We start from the raw sequence: 24,765 nt of genomic DNA on the forward strand, positions 1-24,765 counted from the left end.
ACCACTGTATTTTAGATTTAGAAATCTTATGTCCTTTCTTGCATAATTCTTCCCAAGTTAATCGATAATCAATAAGGCTATTAAGGCCTTATTCTGTTTTTCTCTCTCCAACCAGGGAGAGTGCTAGCTACACACCCTCTCCCCAGGAGAGCCAGAGACCAAAAGCCCTTCACAACAGTATGCAACTTACAAACCACACTCAGCCATATCCTTCTGTCACCAACTGACAGCCTGAACAGCAAGGTGTCACCAACTGCCAACCTGCACAGCAGGGGATATCCTATTGAAAAAATTTATTACTCCCTTTTCTCTTAAATATAAAAAGTAGAAATTAATAACAACTTTCTTAACATAAGGGAGTTCCCAAGTCACTTACTAAAGTGAGTGACAACTCCAGAGGCCATGGACCACACCCTGGACAGAGCTGAACAAATTGAAAGACTGAAACTGGTTCCCAAAAAGTGGAGGGACAGGAAGTGATGTGGAAAAAGGACTATAAAAAGTCCTGAACTTCCTGTTGGGAGAACTTCGGACGGTGACTTGGCTTTTGGAAATGGTTTTGGACTGGATCTTCAGCTTGGACCTAGACTTTGGTTCTTGGACTGCTTCTTGAAGGACTGATCCTGGATCCTCTCCTTTGGACTTCATCTTGGGTGAGTGAGTAGCTAGCCTTACTTTCCTGGCTTCTGGAGAGATCAGATCTAGAAAGGCCTTCCTTTCTTGGAGGAGGCTCCTTATGTGGAACCCTTGCATAATACACCACTAGATCCTTTGGCTGAGGGTTAATGAGCCATACCAGGTCTAAGTCAGACAATGGAGCAACATGTAGTGTGATAGGCTAGACATTTTCTCTACCCTCTTCTTACATTTCTCTACTTTCACTCTTTCCACCTCTTTTTAAATAAATGCTACTAAAATTCAGTGACTACAATATTACCTTAGGATTCTCATATTTAGTCAAACCCTAAATTTAATTTCTTACATTTGTTACAATGAAATTGTGAAGGAATACAAATAAAATAATTTGAAATAACAAAGTCCCTTCCACCTCTATAGAAAGAATAAAAAATAGAACCAAATACTAGACTACTTGACATATAAGAATTTTTATTCTAATTTAAAACTAGTCTGTTGTAATTGAAAGAACATTGCATTTGGAATTGAGAAATGGATTTGAGTTCCACTCTAATGCATTCTACTTGATCCTGAGTAAACCTGAGGAATTCTGAGTTTCAGTTTTCTCACTTGTAAAGTAGAAAAATTTTAGACTATTTACTTCAAAGGATTATAGTGAAAAAAAATACCTTATTAGCCCTAAAATGCTATTAAATGATGAATTATTATCTTACTACAAAAATAATGGGCTATAATACTAACAATCTTTGGGATTACAACTTGAAGATACATATATCTATTTTCAATACTCCAAAAGTTGTGATTTTGATTAGTTCAAATACTCCCTATACCAGCAGAAATCATAACTCTGTCATGCCTCAACAGATCTTGAATTTCTGTGTTAAAAGATATAACTATCCTCTGTTGGTCATATTTCTGGTGATAAAATTTGTACAGACACAAACATAAGTATATCACAATACTTTAGGAAAGTCTTTCCCTTATTAGAAAGTTCTGATTTTATAATTAACAAAGGGTCAGTGGCCTAAAAAAGTAAAGAACTTCCAATTAAAGGGGGGGAAAAATCCAACTCACATTCTCGGGTAAAGATTTGGCAATGATACTATGAGGCATGGGCTCAATGCAAAGTAAGTGGATAATTTCTCTCATGATAACCTCTTCTTTGCTTACATTACCCACTCCAGGCACATAACGTTCTCCTATAGGAACAAAAGAAAAATGAAAAATGATGCATGTTAGAATCCCAGTATTATTTATTTAAATTGTAATTGTCCACATGGTTCTTATACAAATAACATTTCATGAAAGTTCAGCGTATGTCATAAATAACAAGAAATATCAATTGCAAAGAGTCTCCAAATTTAAATCCACTAGGATAGTAAGTACTTAATAATCAATTATTAGTTAATTAACTCATTCTTTGATACATTCTCCAAACAATAAAGTCCCCTCAACTAAATTAAAATTTATTTCTAATTATGACAAACTAGTCCATTTAAATTGGGCATTTTTAACAGCTGATTCTCCTAAACTGCTTCTTCTTCAAATACTTCCCTAGTCACATTAATTTCCCCTTTTCCACTTGTACTCAAAAAGCTATAAAATGATAATTCTTTTTTAGCTATTTTTTAAAGAACTTGACAAGATATCTTCATTATTAAACAACCTCCCCAAAATAGGGGCAACTGATATTGATATATTTGCAACTTCACTAACCCAAACAATTAAAAGGAAGGTATGAAGTCAGATTCTTCTCCATCACAACCATCAATCACATGAGTCTATTAGGAGTAACAGGGAACTTCTCATTGTTCCAATTATCATTTAGATGACAATTCCAGTTTCTGGAGATCCTTACGCATCATCAATATACACTAAAGTTTCTGTAGTGGTGCTGTGATATTGCCTGGTCTTGGCATGAGAGTGATTACTTGCTTAATGGAACTGTTGTAGTTCAGAAATTCACTCAAAAATAAATAACTTGCCTAAATTTTAAATTTCCATTTTCTGCCAGAAAGTTCAATCCTGAAATACAACTCTGATCAAGTTACTTAACTGCTTACAATATCTATAGCCTAACATGAGATCTGACTGAACTTAGGAAATGAGCTACCTGAGATTTTTAGCAGAAATACCTTAACTTAAATAGCTAATACACAACTTATAGGCCAATAGGGGTTTAATCATCTGTCTACCACTACCATTGTTCAATGGATACCAGGTATCTTGCTAGTAGGATTGGGTCAAATAATAATTATAATTTCTTAGCCTGCTCAAATTCCATCTCTATTTTGTGTTACCACAGACTTTATTTCACTTCTTTCATGGCACTTACTATTATATTATACCTGTCTTTACTCCACTATTATGTTTTCTAAAAATGAATGTTACTGATATATTGTGATTATGCATAACCTTAATTCCCTCCATATATTTCTTCCCCTATCTCTTTCTAGAGAGTAATTCCATATAATAAAGAATTGTTTTAAAGAAAAAAAATTGAAAAAAAATCAGCAAAATCTTGTGCATGCTCTCTTTCTCTCTGTGTATGTATGTATGCATATGTGTGTGTGTGTGTGTGTATAAAAATCTTACAACATATGCAATGTTCCACACTTATTAATCTCTCATCCCTGCAAAGGAGTGGGGTGAAAGTGTCTTCACATCTCTCTTCTTTGGGGCCAAAATTGTTCTTTGTAATTGTGCAACATTCATTTCTGTTTAGTGACTGTTTTTTCTATTTAAATTGTTGTAGTAGCTGCTTAATAAATTGACTGTCAGCACTTTCCCCTTGGAATTTACTGCTTATTTTGAACCAAAAATGCTTATATAGTTTGTGAATTGTCATGGGGTAGGGGTAGAGAGTAATATATACTTCTAAAGACCAAGGTATTCAGTCCCTGTTTTGCAACAACAACTTAACTACATCATCTGCTGAAATATGTGATGACCTATCAAATGGCTATTTGAAATATATCAAGTATTAACAGTAGTTCAAATGTATTTGGCCTTTATATGACACTTCATACATTTAATTTAATTCGATCCGTGCAACCATAGCCAAAGAACAACTAAGTATTAGTCTCCTCATTTTCAAGATAAGGAGAGGTTTGGAGAGATCATGGGCTTTGACCAAAGGCACATAGAGCTACTCAGAAGTCAGTCTTCTAAGGTCCAAATTCAGTGCTTTCCTCTCTATTCCAGCAGTCAAACAAGAAAACTCTCTTTATGCTTTCAATCTCAAGGTTATTTAACTGGTCATTAGAGTTCCTTCTTACATTAAATAAAAGGACTTAAATAAATAGTTAGTCCAGCAACAATTACAAAGTGAGGGCATAAGAACTAGAAGTGGATAATTAATTAAATTCAGAACTTGTAAGATGATATCCATTAATTAAGGAATTAATCAATAAATTAAAATTAACTGCAGCTATATTATGAAATTTTCCTCTCTAAGTCAACATAAATAATCAAGACTGATTGTAGAGAAGATAATTTAGCTTTTCTTGATCACTGTTCATGGAAATATGCCCAATATCCATATCCCTTTGATAAAAAGTGATGAAAAAGTATCTTACTGCTTATAATACCTTCAATATCTTCCCATACCTTAAAAGTTGATAACACCAGATTTGAATGTTTTCTTCATCTAAGTTCCCCCTCCTAAACCACACGCCCAACAAAGTATTATTAGTCTTAAAAATAATTCTAAATCAATATACATCAAGTAATCGAAAGCAAATCTATAAATCTTACATTTTCTAGAAACAATTACTTAAGCATTTTAGTAAAAATTTATCTTAAAATTAGAGTTCTGCACTACATTAAGAGAATGAATTTTAAAAATTACAATAACCTCATTAACTCTCCTTCTAAAAGCAATAATATTCTACTTCAAAAATATTTGTTTTAATCTTGTTACCTCAAGATTCTTACCCACAATGTAGATGAGGAGCTGAAGCATTTCTTCAATTAGTGCATTATATTGTTTAAGCAAATCCTATAAATTTTTAAAAAACAATAAATTGATTATATTAGAATGTGAAAAAATGTCATATTGGGTCATATCAATGGTTCATTTATTTCTATATTCTATCTCAGACTGTGGCACCAAGGCACTGATAAGCTTATTCAAAAGGCTAAGAATATGCCCCATATATTACTAGTTTTCTATAAAAAGACAATTGAATAGTTAGACTAATTCTAACTAATCTTTAACTCCTTTCCTTTATTATAAGTTCCTTCCTTCCACAGTTGGAAGAGAAAGTGGTTTCAAATTCAGAGCTATCACCCATGGTAGGAGTATACTTTACTTAGTAAAAGTAGATATTCAGTTGTGGCAAGTGAACATTACAGTATATAACTTTTTAAAAGACTTTATAATATCTTATTCTTCTATCTAATGTCTTGCAAGACACTCCAAATACAGTTAAGTTAAGCTATTTTGTATATTCCAAATGGTCAATTACCTACTAACTTCAAAATACGAATGCAATGAAACGATGATTAAAACATTTTCAGTACTGATATCTATAAAATAACTTGGCCTACATCGAGTTCTGTTGCTTACCTGGTCCTTGGTGGGAACAAGTTTCCTCAAAGCATCAACAAGTTCATACCTCTGAAGTATCAATAACAAGAAACTATTGGGATCCATCAAAGATGCACCAATCTGTGTGACATGCACAGAAGCATACAAAAACATAAATTTCTTATTTGTTAATAAAGATAGTTTGCTTTTTATAAAACTGTCAAGAAGGGGGCAGCTGGGTAGCTCAGTGGATTGAGAGCCAGGCCTAGAGACGGGAGGTCCTAGGTTCAAATCTGGCCTCAGACACTTCCCAGCTATGTGACCCTGGGCAAGTCACTTGACCCCCATTGCCTAGCCCTTACCACTCTTCTGCCTTGGCACCAATACCACAATATTGATGCCAAGACAGAAGGTAAGGGTTTAAAAAAAAACTGTCAAGAAAATTACAAAAGAAGCTAGTTTAAGATTATCCGGTAGCAGTTTTTTTTATTATTCTACCATATTCTGCACTAACAATGAAACAAAAGTTGATAAAAGAAATAACTACAATAAATACCAAGGTTTCTGAAGAGTATTAAGGCAACAAAACTCAGTTATAATTAGAAAGATTACTACCTGAAGCATGATGATATCTTTGTCATACATTTCCTCTCTGCATTTAACATCCTGATAATAAAATACCTAGACAGTAAAAACAAGTAAAGAGATATAAAAAGGAATATTAATTAAGGTTATCAAGAAGAAGAAATAATTCTTACTAATCTGAAAATTGGAGAAGGAAATGACAAACCACTCCACTATGTTTGCCAAGAAAACACCAGAGACAGGATTGGTGTGCCGTAATGCAGTCATAAAGATCAGTACATCACTGAATAAAACAACAACAACAAAATCTAGAAATAATCTTAAAAACAGTAAGATGTTAGGCAACTTATACTAGTGGAAAAAATCTCAGTCTCCTTTAGGATTCACGAATCTCCACTTCTTACCAATTACTCTATTCCTATTTGATGGTCATCTCCCAAAATTTTCTTTCCCTTTTACAATGAAGAAGAGAAAACATAATACTGGAGATAAATAGATTGAAAAGAGACAACTTTGAATATAAAAACTGTAACTTGTATGCTAATCAGCAAACATTTTTTTTCCTGTGGCCTTTTATTACTTTATCCCAACAAATAGTCCTGGATTTCATCTCCCTCTTTTTTAATTAATAGAATTTATTTACAAATGTCTCAGATCCTTCCTCCCCTCCCTGCAACACAAAGAGCGTCATCCAGGGCAGCAAACATTTTTTAAGGAGCTCCTCTGTGTAGACTACTAACTCTAGGTGAAATAGTTTAGATAGAACATGGTCTCTCCACTCACTGAGCTTAGTATGGGATAATATTTTTAAAAGATGATTAAACATACAATAGTAAATGATACATACATTACAGAGCTACAAAAGAAAGTACCAGATGAGGTCTAAGAATGAAGGTCATTACTTTCTCCCCTAATCCCAAAGTAGACCAGGTAAGTCTTCCTGGAAGGAATAATGCTCGAGTTGGGCTTGAAAGAACTGGAAAGAGTTCAATAGGCAAGACTGAGACAATTCATTCAATTTGAAGAAAGTAGATTTCATAAGTCAGGATCAATGGTTTTAGTTGATTAAGTTAACAGAATATAAACTCCTCAAGAGCAGGAACTATTTCATTTCTATATTTGTCTCCCAAGCCTTTAGTAATAGTGCACAGAACAAAACACATAATTAATACATGCTTGTTAAATGAATGAAATATGTAAAATTATCTTCCATCAAAGTCCTAATCTAATCTCTCATCACGATATGGTCAAAGGTTCTTTAAAATTATGCCAGTAGAGCACAAGCTCCTGCAGAACATATTAATTAGGAATGGTTTAAAAAATGAGCCTAACAACTCCCCCTTTGTTGCTTTAGGGCTAGCCTCATTCCATGTATAGACTCATTAATGCTATATGACTCTGGCCAAATCCTTTAACCCCAATTACCTCACCCTCACTGCTCTCCTTTAGAACCAATATTTAGTATTGATTCTAAGGCAGAAAGTAAGGGTTAAAAAAAACCAACAACCTCTAATTAAAAAGGTTTAAAGATTGTTCAGATTAAGATGAAGATGAAGAACAGACTTTCATATACCTGGCTAATCAAAGAAAGGCCATTTCTTCGCCACATATCAGCCCCAACTTGTGCCACCAAAACTAGACAACGCAAGGGATATTCCACCAGCAACTCCACTTGAAAATCTTCCTAAAAATAGACAGCATAAGATTATTTTAATAAATTTATTTTATAATATTTAAACTTAAGTATATTTCTCTACAGAAACAGGATTGCATGTTTTGGAGCTGTAGTGAAATGCCAATATATAGGAAGAAGAATGGGAAACCTGGGAATGGAGATAACTTATCTACCTCTTCTGCTACTATTCTTTTTGTCATATGGGCCTAGAATAACTTTAATGGGAAAAAATGGAAGATAATGTGGGAAGAAGGGTGGCAGAAAGACTTGCCTTCTTCTGAGATTACCTTATAACATATGGTAAGATATGTTCACAAGAGATAAAACTGTAAGTATAAATAATGTGCATTTTTATTAAAATTAATTATTTAAACCTAAAAAAATGCCTCATGAGTAATCTCATATAAAACAAGAAAGATTAAAGCATTTTGTGAAGTAAAAAGGGTACTGGACCAGAAAGGAGACTTGGGTTCAACTAGTCTAGTTTTGTTACTAAATGGCTAATGACTCTGAATATAAGTTTCTGGAACTCTGGGTCTCAACTTTCTCATCTTTAAAATGTATAAGATGAACTAAAGATTTCTGAGGCCAATTCTAGCTATAAAATTCTTTTAAAATATATATGTGCATATAAATTTTACCAATTACATGTAATAAATTTCTACACAAGTGGAAGTTTTCCTAAGTTATATGGCCACACTTATCTCCCTCTTTCCCTTCCCCCACCCAGTGCTGGGAGGCAATTCTATCTGAGTTATATAAGCATTATCATGCTAAATATATTCCCATATTGATCATTTCTGTGAGTGACCTTATAAAACCAAAACCTCCAAACATAAACTCAAATAAACAACTGAAATATCATATGTTTTCATCTGTATTCTGACTCCAAAAGTTCTTTCTCTGGAGGTGGAGAGCATTCTTCCTAGCTATAAAATTTTAATGTAATTTCAATATGCCACACAGGATACCTTCTAAATGAGAGCTTCAAATGGATTTTCAAGGTATCCTTTTTTTCCTTCACTAGTTCTTCATTATGTATGTTTTTTAACTATTCATCAACTAGGAATGTTTAGAAATGTAAGATAAGAAAAATCAACACTTAAGGCAAGCACTTACTGAAGGCACAAATTCATGTAGTCTTGAAAAGGCTCCAATTTTGCTTAAACGTACATGAAGACCTAAAACATGAAAAAGAAATGAGTAAAACAAAATCCAACTAATATTACTCGTCAACTTGATCCAGTCTCAATAATGAGGCAACCCTTTAAAAAGTCTGCTTTTTTTGATAGAATTTATTTTTAAATATTCTATCTCTGAATTTCTGACTTTTTAATCAATTATTAATAAATGTCAGTTTATCATCATGGATTTAGAGTTGGATTAGGCTAATGATAATGTCAGATACAATATCCTCTCTTATTAGATTATTTAAATAAGGCCCAGAAAATAAAAAGAACTTCATTAAGGCCACTCAGGTAGGAAATGGCTGAGGGAAAATGTGAACTTAGGTTCTCTAAATACAAATCTAATAATCATTATATCACACTGCCATTAATTATAATTTACAACTGGAAATCACTCAAAGGCAACAAGTATTAAATGTGTGTGTATACACAGATGTATATATGTGCAACAACAATAAATTTAATAAGTTATATGCTTATACATTACACAAAAATATGGAGCTCATTCTAACTCTAATCCACATTCAAAAGAAAATTTAAAAGAAACTTTTCTTTTAAAGATGAGTTAGAATATAGATACAAAATAATATAATGTTAAGAACTAAGTGTCATATTTTTCTATTATCACTTGGAAGATACAGAGAAGGATCAATATTGATTTTGCCTTGAAAATACTTTAATAGGATTAATGAGGTTAAGTCTAAATAAGTATAGAGCATCAAGTGTGAAACACTGAGAACCTGATGAGGGATTTATTTTGGGACTATTATTAATAGAAAAATATCACAATTAGGTGAATGACTGAAAACAGAAATAAAGGAATATAAGGAATCAAAGACAAATCCAGGCATTTAAAAAATTTATTTTTTTCCAATTACATGTCAAAATGTTTACAAATTTGTTTTTTAAAATTTCCAGTCCAAAATTCTTTATTTGATACAGCTTATACATGTATGAAATATATTTCCTTATTAGTTATGTTGTGAGAGAAAATATAGACCAAAAAAAACCCCCAAACAACAAAAAACGACAATAATCAAAAAGTTTAAAAGTATACTTGATCTATATTCAGACTCCATAAGTTCTTCCTCAGGAGGTGGGTAACATTTTTTATCATGAATCTTTTGTAATAGTCTTGGATCATTACGTTGCTGAGAATAGCTAAGTCATTAGTTGATCATCAAATAATATTGCTGTTACTATGTACAATGTTCTTTTGATTTTGCTCACTTCACTTTGCATCAATTCATGTAAGCCTTTCCAGATTTTTCTGAAAGCACTCTGCTTATTTTTTGTGACAAGGAAATCACTTTAAAAGACTGATATATATTAATTTAAGGTCGCCAAGGAATTCAGCTATGTAATTCCTAAATGAAAACTCAAGTCAGCAGTCAACCTTTTATGGAGTTTAATTACAAACAGGAGGAAGAAAGGCATTAGAGAGAGAGAGAGAGAGAGAGAGAGAGAGAGAGAGAGAGAGAGAGAGAGAGAGAGAGAGAGAGAGAGAAGGGAATAGGGCTTAAATACCCCCTCTGTTTAGGCTGGGCCAAAAGGCCCAAGCCCTTAGATACCTGAGGCAAAGAAAAGAGATCAATCCCTATCACTCACGTGACCAAAATGGAGAAACAGTCTCAGCAGCCTCCACCTCCAGCCTCCTTCAGAGCAAGCCTTCTCAGAGCACAACCTCTCAGAGCAAAACCTCTCCCACCACCCTCAGTCCTCAGACCCCTCTCTCTTTAAGGAAACCATCTAAGTTCCCTCCCCTCAGTTCTCACATCTACCAATCACTGTCCATGTCTTCCCTGTGCCAACGGTGGCTCTAGCTTAACCCAGGACCACCCAGAGATCTGCCCCTTTGAACATGTCTGTTGAAGGTCATATTCTCAAATAATTAAATTTTGATCTATGCTGCAGCCCTTCCTAAATCCTGTTAGGACTGAGTAGGGTGGAGATTGTAAGTTCCAAGACCTGGTTCTGTCATTCCAAGTATCTCTATTGTATCAATTCTAAAATCAATCATGACTCAAAGAACTTCCTGTTCTATGCTTAAGCATAGGTCAAAGCCCTTTCCATTGTTTAGCAAAAGGTTTCTGTCCTAAAGTAGTCTTAGGTAGGGAGGAGAAGGATCCTCCCGTGTCAAGGGGGTTCTTACTATCAGTAGGAAATTTTTTCCAGTATGAGATTTCCCAATGGGGAAATTTCCAACATTCATAAGTCTAAGAAATTTTAAGGTTTACATTTTTCAAGCATTTTTTTAAGTAGTATGAAATATGCATTAGCAATAGGTTGGTAAAACTAGACAATGGAAAGTAATACGAATAACTATATCCTTATTTCTAAACTAAATCCTTATTTAAATTTAATTGACTGCATAGATGTCAAAATAGAAGAGTAATTCTCAAAAGTGTAATGTGAAAAGTTCTTATATATGGTCTCCAATGTGTTAAAGAAGCTAATCAATGAAAGGGGCTCAAGATCAAGCTGGGCAAGCTGCAATGTGTGGCACACAATATGAGAGCACAATTTTTCAAAGTGGTTAGAAAATTGGGGTCATAACACTTAAGTCCTGTCTCCAATATCTACTGATTGTGTGACCCTAGGCAAATATCATTTAAAACTCAAGGCCTGGAGCAAAACTCCAATACTTTAAGCTATGTTGATGGTATATATTGGTAGGGATCTCCTTTCAAAGAGTTCTATATACACTAATGAAATTATAGGACTGAACCAATGAAACAATCAACCAAATCATATTTCGCATGGTCTGAGCAGAGGAAAGTGTACCAAATGACTAGCTGTTATACTGAAATGGTCTGATGCAAAATTTTGAGTGCTGCTATTTAGCAGCATCTTAAAGACATAATTAAACCTTTTCAATTCCATTAATTCCAATGTAGTTTTATTGAAATAGATTAATAAATGGAATGAAAATATTCCAAATATTAAAACTGGAAGTAAGCCTTTAAGTTCATGATAAATTAAGGAAACAATCTAACTCAATGCAAGGGAAAATAAAAAGAAATTATGTAAAATTTTAGGTATAGAGCACCACAAGTAGGAAAGCATTAACTATAGCAATGAGGCAAATCTTTTGAAGGGGCGGGTGATGTGAGAAATGTCATCAGACGAGGTGGAAGGGAGCAGCCTGGCCCCCATCCCTCTGGCTTACAAGCTGGCAAATTCTGTACTGGGGCAACAGTGCATATGCCCATAGAGAGGGCTCTGAGTGCCCCCTCTGGCACATGTGCCCACAGAGAGGCCTATGAGTGCCCTCCCTGGCACAAGTGCCATAAATTTGCTTCTATGGAGTAATAGGATCAAAATGGAAACTAAGAGTCCTTCTGAATTTTTAGAAATCTTATTTCTTCCCTTAGGAGATTATGGATCAGTTCCTCAAAGTGCCAGGAATATACAGATAGCTATATAGACACAGGTATATATACCTACAAATAGCTAGAGATACAGGGGGAGATATGTAGATATATATCTACATATGTTCTTATATATACATGTGAGAGAGACTGTAATATCTAGTCGATATTGTAAACTCTCTGGTCAACTTGTGCTTAATTTCTAAACAAAGAGATATGCTCATATACTAACATTTGGAACATTGTTTTTGGTATTAAAAAGAATTTTCTGAATAAAGACCTAAAGCAAGAGGAAGTTTAATCACTTTGAGCATTGAAAAAACAAAGATCATGTAATAAGTCAGAAAGATACTCACCAGCAAGTGTCCTGGAGAGTGGCAAGTGAATGCTGACAGGATCTATAGATACTCTGTAGGGCTTACATTCCAAAGTGTGGCCATATAAGTAAATTACAGACTTTTCATTAGAAATGTTACTTGTAGTACATTTCATCACAGCTTCATAACAGTCTTTATAAGCCACTAATAAGAGATCTTCCTAAAAAAAAATACAAGAACATAAAAAAGACAACTTTTTAATTCTGTACAGCAGAAATGTGTTGAATATCAACCACGTGTACATAGTACTATACTGGGATACTTGAGAAGAAATAAACACAAAATTTAAATAAGATATGGTTCTTTACCATATAGTTGGAGAATACAACATAAACAGATAACCAAAGTAAAACAAAAGTTCATTAGAGACTATAAAACAAAGCAATTTATGAGTGAGTAAAAAGTTGTTATTGATTTGGGAAGGAGTAGGGAAAACAGATTACAGAAGAAGGCAACATTAGAGCCAAGCTTCAAAAGATGGGTAAAAAATGAAGAACAAAAGGGATGGAGCCAATATCAAAGCTTAGTAACAACAAAAGCAGAAACTACTCTGCCTGTCCTTACAAACCAATCTTAAAAAGTGCTTCAAAACAACAGGAGTCAAAATCCAAAAGCAAGACAGAGTAAAGGGGTTCTCCCGCTGAACACACCTTGAAGGGAGAAGGGGGAACTGAAAGCAAAACTGCCCACAAAGAAATGCTGGTTAACCACAAATCCCCTAATGTGCCAGATTGAGAACCTGGGAACAATTTCAGGATCCTGAGACCCAATAAAAGAACTCCTCAGACCCACCCCTTGAAGTCCCAGGTCTTGGCACCAGACCACAGTGAGGTCCAGAAGTCCATAATACTGGGCCCTTTCAAGCCGCCTCTGCTGTGGTAAAGACTTAGCCCCAAGGCAAAATAGCTCACGGTACCTAACCTTACAAGCCAGCATAGGAGATAGAATCCCTAGGTCACAGGCAAAAATAAAAAAAAAGGGCTGGGAAAATGGGCAAACAGCAGAAGAAACACTTAGCCTCAAAAATTTCTATGGAGACAAAGAGCAAAGAATGGAACCAACAGGGGATGGTGAGATCCATCAACCCCACACAAAACTTTTTTTTAAAAATGGGAATTGGTCTCAAGCTCTGGAAGAACTCGCAAAGGAATTAAAAAATCAAATAAGATGGGTTGAATAAAAATGGGGAAAAGAAATGAAAATAATACGAAAAGAAAATAATAGCTTAAAAAGCAAAATTGGTCAAATGAAAAAAGAGGCATAAAATCTAATGAAGAAAAAAGTTTTTTTAAAAAACAGAATTGACCTACTAGAAAAAGGCAAAAGAATTGAAGAACAAGCAAAGATGGAGAGCACTATAGGTAAAACATTTTTTTTAATGATTTCCAAAGGCATGAACATAAAACATAGGGACAAGAAAGGACAGAGCACATTCAAGAGACAAAGGGTAGTCTACTTAGCTGTAAATACATGGGGTACATGGAGAGCAACTAAGATCATAAGAGTCATAGTGAAAAATATATATGAAGATCACTTGAAGATGCTGGGAATGTTTTGCCTGGAGAATATTTATCAGGATGTAGCAGTTTTTTTTATCAAGTATCTGAAAGTTTATTAAATTGAAGAGGAAATAAATAAGATCTTCTTGACAATGGAAGGGCAATGGATAGAAGTCATAATGAGGAAAATTTAGGCTTGCTCTAAGGAAAAACCTTCTAATGACTAAAAAGTATTCAAAAACAGAATGGTCTGCCTTCTAACTATATGTATGATCATTTATTGATTCTATAAATAATTGGTTTCTAAAACAAGTATTTATATTAGTTTAATGTAGCTGTAAAGTTTGGATAAAAACTAGGACTCTTACTAAAGCAATCAAAATTAGCCATTCCTAAAGGTAATCTAATATGATTAAATCTATAGGTAGTTTAGAAGGATAAGAGAATGGGGTAAAGAAGACTTCTTAGGAAGTGAATGTAATAAATAGTCCAAATAAATGGAAATGAAATCTTGTGCTAGGGTAGTGGTTCTAGGGAAAAAAATAAGGAGAATGGATATGAGATGTTATGGAGGCCAATTGGCTATGAGAGGCAAGGGAGAAGAAAAAGCCAAAGATAACACCAAGGCATCAAATCTTGGAAATTGGGTGAATACCACTAATCTAAGAAGTAATGTAAGAAGGAGGAAAAGGTTGAAGGTAAAGAAAATAAGTTCTCTATTAAACAGGTGTCTCTTATTTACTCCACAAATATTTACTGAATTTTTACTATATATAAAGCAATGTTAGACAGTCTTATGAATACAAAACATAGTTGCATTTTATGAGTGATTTGACTCTCTGGAGGAGAAGAGATGTACACAAATCAAATATGAAGAGGTATGTGTTCATAGCCATATGAATAATACAAAGTAAGTGCTGAGGAATAGAAATAGTAACAAATACTAGCTAGGATAAGAGTGAGAGTTATATAATAGACAGCATTTTAGCTGGACCTAAAAAGATGAGTATAATTTTATAATAAGATGGGGTGGGAGTGAAATGAGAGAGAGAGAGAGAGAGAAAGAGAGAGAGAGAGAGAGAGAGAGAGAGAAAGGAGAGAGAGAGAGAGAGAAAGGAGAGAGAGAAAGAGTTAGTTTTCTAGGAGAGGAAAAACATCAGCAAAGAAATAGAAGAGAAAAAAATCCCAGACAAGATTTACTTACATCAGAAGCACACCATTCTTGGAACATTAAAAGAATGTTTTTTAATTGCATCTGAATTGCAATAGCAGCCTCCCAGTCTGGCTCCACTTCAATGTGCTGCCCTACTTGTCTTTTGATCTCTTCCATTCCCTGGTAATAAAAGCCAACAATTTACACACACCTAAAAAAATACAGTCATATATATATATATATATATATATATATGTGTGTGTGTGTGTGTGTTTACTTAAAAATAAATCTACATATGTACATGTATGTGTTGTGTTTATGTATAAAAACATGGCTGTTCTTCTATCATCTCTTTTTTTAAAGGTAGTATTGTCAAAATCCAAAGAAATACATTTTAATAGACAAAAAGAATAACAAAGTACCTTTAATTTATAAAAACCATCTGAACTTCCCAGAGTTTTTAAAAAAGACTGGTTCATTTATAAAGAGGTAAATTGAAATACTAAGAACTATTAAGTGAATCTATAATGATAATCCTATTGGTGGCCACATGTTCTAAACTTCTACTTTGTTCTTTTTCATTTAAGGTAATTATCTTTGAACTAAAAAACCTAAACCAATACAAATATCTATAGGATCAGAGCTCCAATCCAAAATCCTCACTTTACAGATGAGAAAACAGGCCATGGGAAATTAAGTGACTTGCTCAAGGTAACACAGAAATGTCAAAGGCAGGATTAGACAATCCAGGTTGTCTGACTCAAGAGTCAACATTCTTTCCCTTGTACAAGGCTGCCTCCTACATATAATAAAAAAAAAAAAAGAAAACTTTTCCTGGATTATCTTTAAAGATAAAAAAGACTGGAATGATTTTAGATTTAATATCATGTTTTCATATGTCTTCCAGTAATCATGACCAGAGATAATAAAGTACCTGCATGCATGCAAGAATCTTCAAGAAAGATCGAAAACCTTCAAGAAATTGCATTTTTAATTTCTCAGTCCATGTTATGGGCTTACTGATAAGGACATACCTGTTTCAAAAGACAAGGAAATATGTTACTTACATACCTAGAGATAATTTTATAGTATATTGGGTTACAAACACTACTATTAACATTCTTTACTTTAAAAAAGCAAGGAAAAACCACCACCACATTTATTGCAATAACCTGAAGCTCTAACAAATGGGGATTTGAATATGCTAATTTGTTTTCTGGTTGGCAAAGCCTGGATGTGAAAATGAATACCCTGGCAAATGTCAGATGAGGAAGACAATGTTCCTATATACTATATTCTGTGAGGCATGGAGCTCTTTAAACTGGGCTAAGAACTGACCTAACCCAGCAAAGGTTTTCACACAGATTTCCTAGGTTGAATCGAATCCATACCCACATCCTGCTAAATGGAGAGATGGTTCATAGGCTCTCCTTGAAGAGGCAAATAAAAAGAAGGCAGGAATAGTTTTATTATGCAGACAGAGGCATCATTTAATGGGATACTTGATCATTCCAATAGCCAATAAACATTTTATCTCCTTGACAAAGACAGACATAATAGTCAAGAAGAATAACAGCTTAGAATATAAACTCATCTGCAAAATCTTACAGAAGATTATAAACTATATTATCATTAAAAAAAATCAACAGAAGGGAAAATATTAAAGAAAGGTTGGTACAAAGACAAAAAAAATGAAAAGACATAATTTAATTTCCTTTTCCCCTTTCCTTAAGGAAAAAAAACTAAAAAATTTTTAAATATTGAAATGTAGTTATTCAAATTTAATATAGAGTAATACCTTGGTCCTTATCATTAATTCATTTCAGAACACAGGTTGAGGCACAAAAAAGTTCAGTACCAAATGAAGTTTTTCCCATAAGGAATAATATAAATTGAATCAATCCATTCTAAATATCCAGAAAACCCATATTTTATAAGGTATTATGATTTAATGGAATTATATTTTACTAAATAAACATTAATAATTCATGGACATTAAACCCAAAAACAATAATTAGATTAAATAAAATAATTTTAACTTAATTTTATCCATATCGAGAGAAATTCATGGCCTAAGGGGATGGTGGCAAAGAAAAATGTTATTGTCTAGAAGAGGAGTCCTGTTCCACAATATCTGAGGGCAACTGCACTTTTGGAGTTCTTTCTCTTTTTCTTTTCTGTCCCTATCACCACTAACCCTACTTGAGAATTACCAGGTGTAAGCTTCACCAAAAAAAGTATCCAATGGTTTTGGGGGGGAAAAAAACCCTAAATTCTTATGTATTTAGACAATTTATTCATCATTACTTGTCTAGTAGCTAGAACACTTGCAGAGAAAAGCATGACATAGTATAGTGACTGATCAAATTCAATGGTGCCCAAAGGGACTAAGTAGGTGTTTCAACATCAGTTTGAAAGAGATCCACTCCAAGGCATCCAAGCTCTCTGTTCCAATGCTTTGGAGAAGGAGAGAACCCTTGATACATCTTAATTCTCATCTTGATAACACATCAAAGGCTCTCCACAGGTTTAGAAAATAGGGCTATTCTAATAATTTTATAGAAGAGTTTTTCAACTGCATCATCAGTTTTCAACTGCACCCTGTCCTTGTGGCACAGGGTTCCACAGAGTATCTCTCAGGATTGCACTTGCCACAAGGAAAGCTTTCTTGGTCTCTCTCTATAACCAGGAATTTCTTCTACTCAACAATACAAACTGAGATTTAGACATAATGAAACTAGGATTTGACATTATTTGATAAAATTTTTCCAATTAGATGAAAATGGGCAGTAATTCTTTTGTTTCCTACTTTTCTGCAAATGAAATCCTTTGTAATAAAGTATATTTATGGCTTATATCAAAGGGAGAAATAAAGTAAGAATACACACTACTTAAAATATAACCCACACCATTTCCCAAAACCAACTTACTTGAGGTCACATATAACTGCATATACCCTTCCCAATTTGTCTTGGCTGTAACCCTGGAAGTTGAATTTGTTGTTCTTGTCCAAGTATTCTGGTAAAACTTCTAGGAGTGTTTCAGTAATGACAGAGATAACATTCTGCTCTTCAATGAGATGACGAGCCTACACAGTATTTCAATAATACTGACTTTAATATTAAGCCCTCACATGTACACATTTATTCATTCAGAAAATTTTAGAACATAAAGTCAGCACTCAGTCTAAAAATCCTCAATGTCATCAAGTATAAGAAAACACTCCATCATAAGACCATGAGAGAAGGAACAGAGAACCAGAATATATTCATGATCAATGTCAATACAAAAGGAACAATGATAAAGAAAATAGACATACCTTTCAAAATTGACTACATTAATATCTGCTCTAGAACTACTACTCTTGCATACAATCATAGAATTAAAATTTAGAACCAGGAGAAAATCATCTAGTCCAATACCTCTGAAGCTCAAAAATTAATTAACTTTCTGAAGGTTACACTAGTAATAAAGTAAATAAGTAAAAAAGCTGGGCTTTAAATTCAGGTCTACTAAATTCAAATCTAACATTCTTTCACTGTATCATGCTTCCTATTTTATATCTACTGAAAAGATATAGGGAGAACAGGACTGATCTCTCAGAGGTGAGCAAGAAAAGCAGGGATCTCTATTCCCCAGAGCTAGGTACATAATCTCTAACAATAAAGGGCCTTCAATAATTGAGACCCTCTCAATCTGATGTCTCATTCCAAAACACAAAAAAACACACATCTACATACATGCACACGCAAATACATGCACACACACACACACACACACACACACACACACACACACACACACACCCTTCCTTCCAGCCCCTCAACCTCCCTGGTCTGACTTAACTATGTAGACCCAAAATATCTATGTGAACCCTTCCAATTTGCCCTTGGGAAATCTTGTACTCCGATATTTATGTAGTTATGGGTTAATTATATGAATGGCAATTTTATTACTTTAATTTTCTTCAATAATAAAGAAAATGTAAATGTAATCTGAATAATGAAGAGTAGGAACAAAGCAGTAACCTGTACATACCAGAGTAGGAACAGTAAACATCTGAACTGATAATGCAGTCACAGAGAGACTTCTATCATGATCATCACTGATGTAGTCTTTCTGCAGTGGTTTATAAAACTGAAAGATTTTAGAGAAGCCTGATTACAAATCATCATTAGAAACTTTTCAAACCACTGAATTTAACTGTTACATAAGTGACAACAATATCAGAAGCATTAAAAAACTTCAGTTTGATTCCCTGGCCTATTTTCTTTATGTGCCTCCAAGTACGTTATCTCTAAGGCTAAACCAATAAAAATAATCCCTATTTAATAGTGATATTGTACTGATTAATAACATTTTGCAAGCACCTGAAAAAGATGTATAAATATTACTTCCATGACCCAAAGCAACAAATATATAAACTACAAAATAGCCCAGAATCAGCTTCAAAGAGCTACGATTAGGCGAGACCCTCTTCATTTCTCTAGGATTTGAGAAATACTCAGCAGACTCTAGAACAAGAGACTTATTCGTGTTTGCTGATAATTGTTAAGTTCATAATTAAAAATATTTAAAAAAGAAAAGGAATTTCCTAAAGTAATGAGGAATCCCTCTTGACAAATAGGTGACTCTAAAATTGAGGAGTGGAAGTAATGTACCCTGTGTATTCAAGTAATTATTCAGAATGTGGTTTCATATTCAAAATGACTCTAATTTGATAAAAAAAAGACAAACAGGGCAGCTACAAGGTAGAAGACATCCTTTCAACCACTACAAAGTTAATCTGATTCTGCAGGGATAGGCCCTTCTTTGCATCTACCTTCTCAGGGACAAACCAATAAGTAAAGCCTTCACATACACTGACAGAGAATTCTGGGGCTATTGTTTTAAAATTTTTCTGTTGCTAAGCATTCTCATTCATAAATACAATCATGGTGTTAGATCCTAACAAACCCATAAGGAAGATAAACCATCATCCCAAAATTATGTTGGCCATATTCGTGTTCAATATTTTAACTCATAATGGCAAAAAGAGATATGTTTTAGAAAAACATGATTGACTGCCTTCCTTACTATTAATCTCAAAATTCAAGGATGTATTCCAAAAGAATACTCTTAATGATAGATCATGTAAAGGATCAGTTATTCATAAATTCATTCTTCTTACAAGGATTTCAACTTGTAATTTTGTCCTATCTTATCATATTCTCCATACCTGCCTACCACAATCTTCATCACACCCTCAACTTCCAATTTCAGTCTGATTCTTTGTCTTAGATCGGTTTCAGGTCTCTCAGAACTACTTAAAAATCAAAACTGAATTAGCTAATATTTACTACCTACTACTAAAAGGAATGTAAACATGGTCTCTAAATTTGAGGAGTTTATAATCCAGTTGAGGAAATAAGTTATAAACAAGTTAAAAAAGAAGCAATAATGAAAGAAAGAAATAAGGGGGAGGGAGAAGGATTACAGAATATTGGATGAATACTATGTGGAAGATTTAAGGAAAGATAAGAGACAAAAATCTGCATCAGAGGAAGAAATATCCACACCAATGAAAGCTTTGAAGTATAGAGTGTAACTATAGAAGAGAATGAATTAAAGTTTCCCTGTGTTCATGTTGGCCTTGAAAATACAAGTATAATTTTAGTGTCAAATGTTTAGATTCCAATTCTCAGTTTCCTTTCCTTAAACTAAAATCATTTTGCAAATGTATCTTCTACCTCAATATATTAATGAATATAGATGAAGAGATTAAATAGATTGAGTATTTATACAAATGGGATAGTATGTCCTCCCTATAACAGGTTTGTGTTCTCTACAGTAAACCATTTATGAGACTTATCAAGTTCTGAAAGAAAGCATATATAAAATGCTGCTTTTCAAAAACTTTTAATTTCTATTTTTTATTGATAAAAACCACAACATTCACTGGGGGGTTGGAGGAGTAATGGGGTTCATGTGCCCACAGAGAGTGCTCTATGTGCCATCTTTGGCACCCGTGGCATAGGTTCATCATCTTTGATCTAGTTGATAGAAAATTACCTTCACAAATTCCATGGCGAAGAGTTTTTTATATTCTATTTCCATGAAAAAACTGCTGAAGATCAATTCATGAAGTATCTTACGTGCACCTGTGAAAAATAACATTTTATGGAGTTAGAAGGTAGAAAAAATTTCCAGGATATTCTTAAAATAACGAACATGTTAATAGGTCTCACTAAGTTCAAAATTCAACAAAATATTAATTTGTTATTTAGTCAAGAATATAAAACCACGAATGCAGTTTTTCTTGTCTCCACATATTAGTATTTCTGGAACTCTTCAATTCATTTCAATGTCCCCACTTAGCCTTTCCTCCTGTTTCACATTTTTATAATCAGTGTGGCTTTTAAAAAATATAGAAGGAATGTTTACTTAAATACCCCCTCCAACTTTCTTCTGATTTTACCTACACCATTCTTCTTTCCCTCTTTCTTCTCTTTCACTTTTTTCTCCCTCACCAAGGATTTTTCAAGAGAAACTAGAATAAGATCTAATGGAGGTATAATCATATAAATACATATTACTTATTTGCCCTGATTAACAGAAGAACCGGAGAAAAATTAAGATTAAGGAAATACAAGCTTAGTAAGTGTGTTTGGCTTAAAAGAATACTGTCTTTCACAATGAACTAAATAAACTCTTTAAGGTATCCTAGCATTTTAATATCAACAAAGTCAATCAATTTAACACTGAGGGAAATACTTGTTAAAATGGATTACAGATTTTGCTCAAAGTCATAATATCTATCTACCTTTATAAAGCTTTGCATCCCAAAGCATTAACCTGCTTATATGGCAGGGATCACCAGTGACATCTTCTTGGAGGCAGGCCTGACAGAAGATTTGTCGAAAATCACCTAGAAAAGTATATGTAAACATTTACACTTTTCTCAATCCTTCTCCATAAATATATAGGCAAACTTGTCTTTTTTAAAAACTTACTAATATTTTATTTTTAACTCAATTACATGAAAAACAATTTTTAACCTTTATTTTAAGTTTGAGTCAAATCTTTACCTTCCCTCCCCCCATCTCCTCTCTGAGAGAGCCTGCAATCTGATGTAGATTTTATATGTGTAACAACATAAAACATCTCTCCATCTTTTTGTGAAAGAGAACTCAAACAAACAAAAGTGAATAAATACAGTGAAATATAGTATGTCTCATTCTGCATTCAGACTCCATCAGTTCTTTCTCAGAGGCAGATTGTATTTTTCATCATGAGTCCTTGAGAATTTTCTTGGATCACTTTCTAGGAATAGCTAAGTCATTCATGAATGTTTATCACATAATATTGCTATTACTGTACACAATGTTTTCTTGGTTCTGCTCATTTCACTATGCAACAGTTCATGTAGGTCTTTCCAGGTCTTTTTTGAATCATTCTATAGAACAGCAATATTCCATTACAATCATATACCACAACTTGTTTAGCCACCTCTCAGTTGATGAACATCCCCTCAATTTCCATTTCTTTCCCACCACAAAAAGAGCTTCTATAAATATTTTTGCATAAATAGGTCCTTTCTTTCTTTTGTTAAATATCTTTGACATATAGACCTAATAGTGGCATTATTGGGTCAAAGGGAATGCACAGTTTTAAATCTTTTTGGGTATATTCCAAATTGCTCTCCAGAATGGTTGGATCAGTTCACAATTACCCCAACAGTGCATTAGTGCCCCAATTTTTTGCTACATCTCCTCTAGCATTTATTATTATTTTCCTTTTCTGTCATATTAGCCAATCTGATAGGTATGAAGTGCTACCTCAGAGATGTTTTAATTTGCATTTCTCTAAGCAAGAGTGATTTAAAACATTTACTCATATGATTATATATAGCCTTGATTACTTCATCTGAAAACTGTTTACACACATCCTTTGACCAATTATCAATTGGGGAATGATTTGTAATCTTACAAATTTGACTCAGTTCTCTATATATTTGAGAAATAAGGCCTGTCTTAGAGATACTTGCTATAAAATTTTCTTCCCAGCTTTCTACTTTTCTTCTAATCTTGATTGCATTGGCTTTCTTTCTGCAAAAGTTTTTAGTTTAATATAACCAAGATTATCCATTTTATATCTTTATAACGTTTCAATCTCTTGTTTGGTCATAAATTTTCCCTTATCCATAGATTTGATAGATAAGACTATTCTATGTTCCTCTAATTTGCTAATGGTAGTACTCTTTATGTCTCAATCATGCATCCATCTTGACCTTATCTTGGTATAGGATGTGAGATATTGGTTAGTACCCAGTCTCTGCCATACCTCTTTCTAGTTTTCCCAGAAGTTTTTTGTTGTTTTTTTTAACCCTTACCTTCCGTCTTGGAGTCAATACTGTGTATTGGCTCCAAGACAGAAGAGTGGTAAGGGCTAGGCAATGGGGGTCAAGTGACTTGCCCAGGGTCACACAGCTGGGAAGTGTCTTAGGCCTTCCCAGAAGTTTTTGCCAAACAGTAATTTCTTGTCTCAAAAGCTTGGATCTTTGTGTTTTTCAAAAACTAAGTAACTCTGATGATTTGCTACTATGTATTATGTGGCTAATCTATTCCACTGATCTCTTACTCTATTTCTTAGCCAGTATCAGATTGTTTTGAGGATTACAGTTTTGTAATACAGTTTAATATTAGGTGCACCTAGTCTACCTTTTTTACTTTTTTTTCATTGATTCCCTTGATAGTATTAAATCTTTTGTTCTTCTACTTGAATTGTTATTTTTTTTTTCTAGCTCTATAAAATAATTTTTGGACAATTCAATTGGTATAACACTGAATGGGTAGATTAATTTAAGTAGGACTGATTTTTTTAAAACCCTTACCTTTCATCTTAGAATCAATAGTGTATATTGGTTCTCAAGTAGGAGAGTGGTAAGTGCTAAGCAATGGGAGTCAAGTGACTTGCCCAGGGTCAAAAAGCTAGGAAGTGTCTTAAGCCAGATTTGAACCCAGGCCCTCGCATCTCTGAGCCTAGCTCTCAATCCACTGAGCCACCCAGCTGCCCCCTGATATTTTCTTATACTGGCTCAACCAATATTTATTCAATTATCTAGGTCTGACTATTTTTGTGAAAAGTGTGTTCATGTAATTCCTGGGCAGTTAGACACCCAAGTATTTTATATCATCTACAGTTAATTTAAATGGAACTTTAAACACCCAAGTATTTTATATCATCTACAGTTAATTTAAATGGAACTTCTTTTTCCATCTCATTGCTGGGCTAGCTTGTCTAGAAATACTATAATAATTACTAATGTCAAACTAAGAGTCAAGAACTAACAATTGGTTATTTATTTTAGGGGATTTAGAGCCAATTAAGAAAACAATTAGGAACCTATTAAAAACACAAAGTATGACCCTGAAAATTTATCAAAAGCTTAAGAAAGAAGGAAATAGATTAATATAAACTCCTTAATCCCAAATATGGTCTACTCAATCACATTTTAAAAACATGGGAAAGAATATTTATAAAAAATATGAAGGAATATATACTTACTTGAATAGCTCATAAGCTTGTTTAACCAGGTGCCAAGGCGCAAAGCAAATTTCTGATGAGCCATAACATCAGCATGTAGAACTTCCACATGAAGTGGATGCTGAGAAACATTTTCTGAATGAAACTAGAAAAATAAAAAATATTTAAAGAAAACAAAATAAGATTATTAGAAAACTGTAAAGGATTGTCCCAAAATGAGCTTGAA

At 33.6% G+C, this 24,765-nt stretch overlaps 1 protein-coding gene across 1 annotated transcript in view; it reads right to left on the reverse strand.

Moving 5' to 3' along the window:
• Positions 1 to 24,765, reverse strand: part of UBR1 (ubiquitin protein ligase E3 component n-recognin 1) — a 178,880-nt gene that overhangs the window by 87,789 nt on the left and 66,326 nt on the right. The window contains exons 8-21 of the mRNA XM_056810343.1: positions 24,561 to 24,684; positions 21,817 to 21,921; positions 21,066 to 21,154; positions 19,053 to 19,151; positions 17,945 to 18,102; positions 15,949 to 16,048; positions 15,066 to 15,194; positions 12,342 to 12,522; positions 8,547 to 8,608; positions 7,326 to 7,436; positions 5,783 to 5,848; positions 5,207 to 5,308; positions 4,573 to 4,636; positions 1,711 to 1,835 (exon numbers count right to left, since the gene is read on the reverse strand). Of these exons, the coding sequence (XP_056666321.1) occupies positions 1,711 to 1,835; positions 4,573 to 4,636; positions 5,207 to 5,308; positions 5,783 to 5,848; positions 7,326 to 7,436; positions 8,547 to 8,608; positions 12,342 to 12,522; positions 15,066 to 15,194; positions 15,949 to 16,048; positions 17,945 to 18,102; positions 19,053 to 19,151; positions 21,066 to 21,154; positions 21,817 to 21,921; positions 24,561 to 24,684 (1,515 nt within the window). The remainder of the gene's footprint in view (positions 1 to 1,710; positions 1,836 to 4,572; positions 4,637 to 5,206; positions 5,309 to 5,782; positions 5,849 to 7,325; positions 7,437 to 8,546; positions 8,609 to 12,341; positions 12,523 to 15,065; positions 15,195 to 15,948; positions 16,049 to 17,944; positions 18,103 to 19,052; positions 19,152 to 21,065; positions 21,155 to 21,816; positions 21,922 to 24,560; positions 24,685 to 24,765) is intronic.

Source organism: Monodelphis domestica, chromosome 1 (genome assembly GCF_027887165.1).
Source record: "Monodelphis domestica isolate mMonDom1 chromosome 1, mMonDom1.pri, whole genome shotgun sequence".
In the NCBI taxonomy this organism is placed as follows: domain Eukaryota; kingdom Metazoa; phylum Chordata; class Mammalia; order Didelphimorphia; family Didelphidae; genus Monodelphis; species Monodelphis domestica.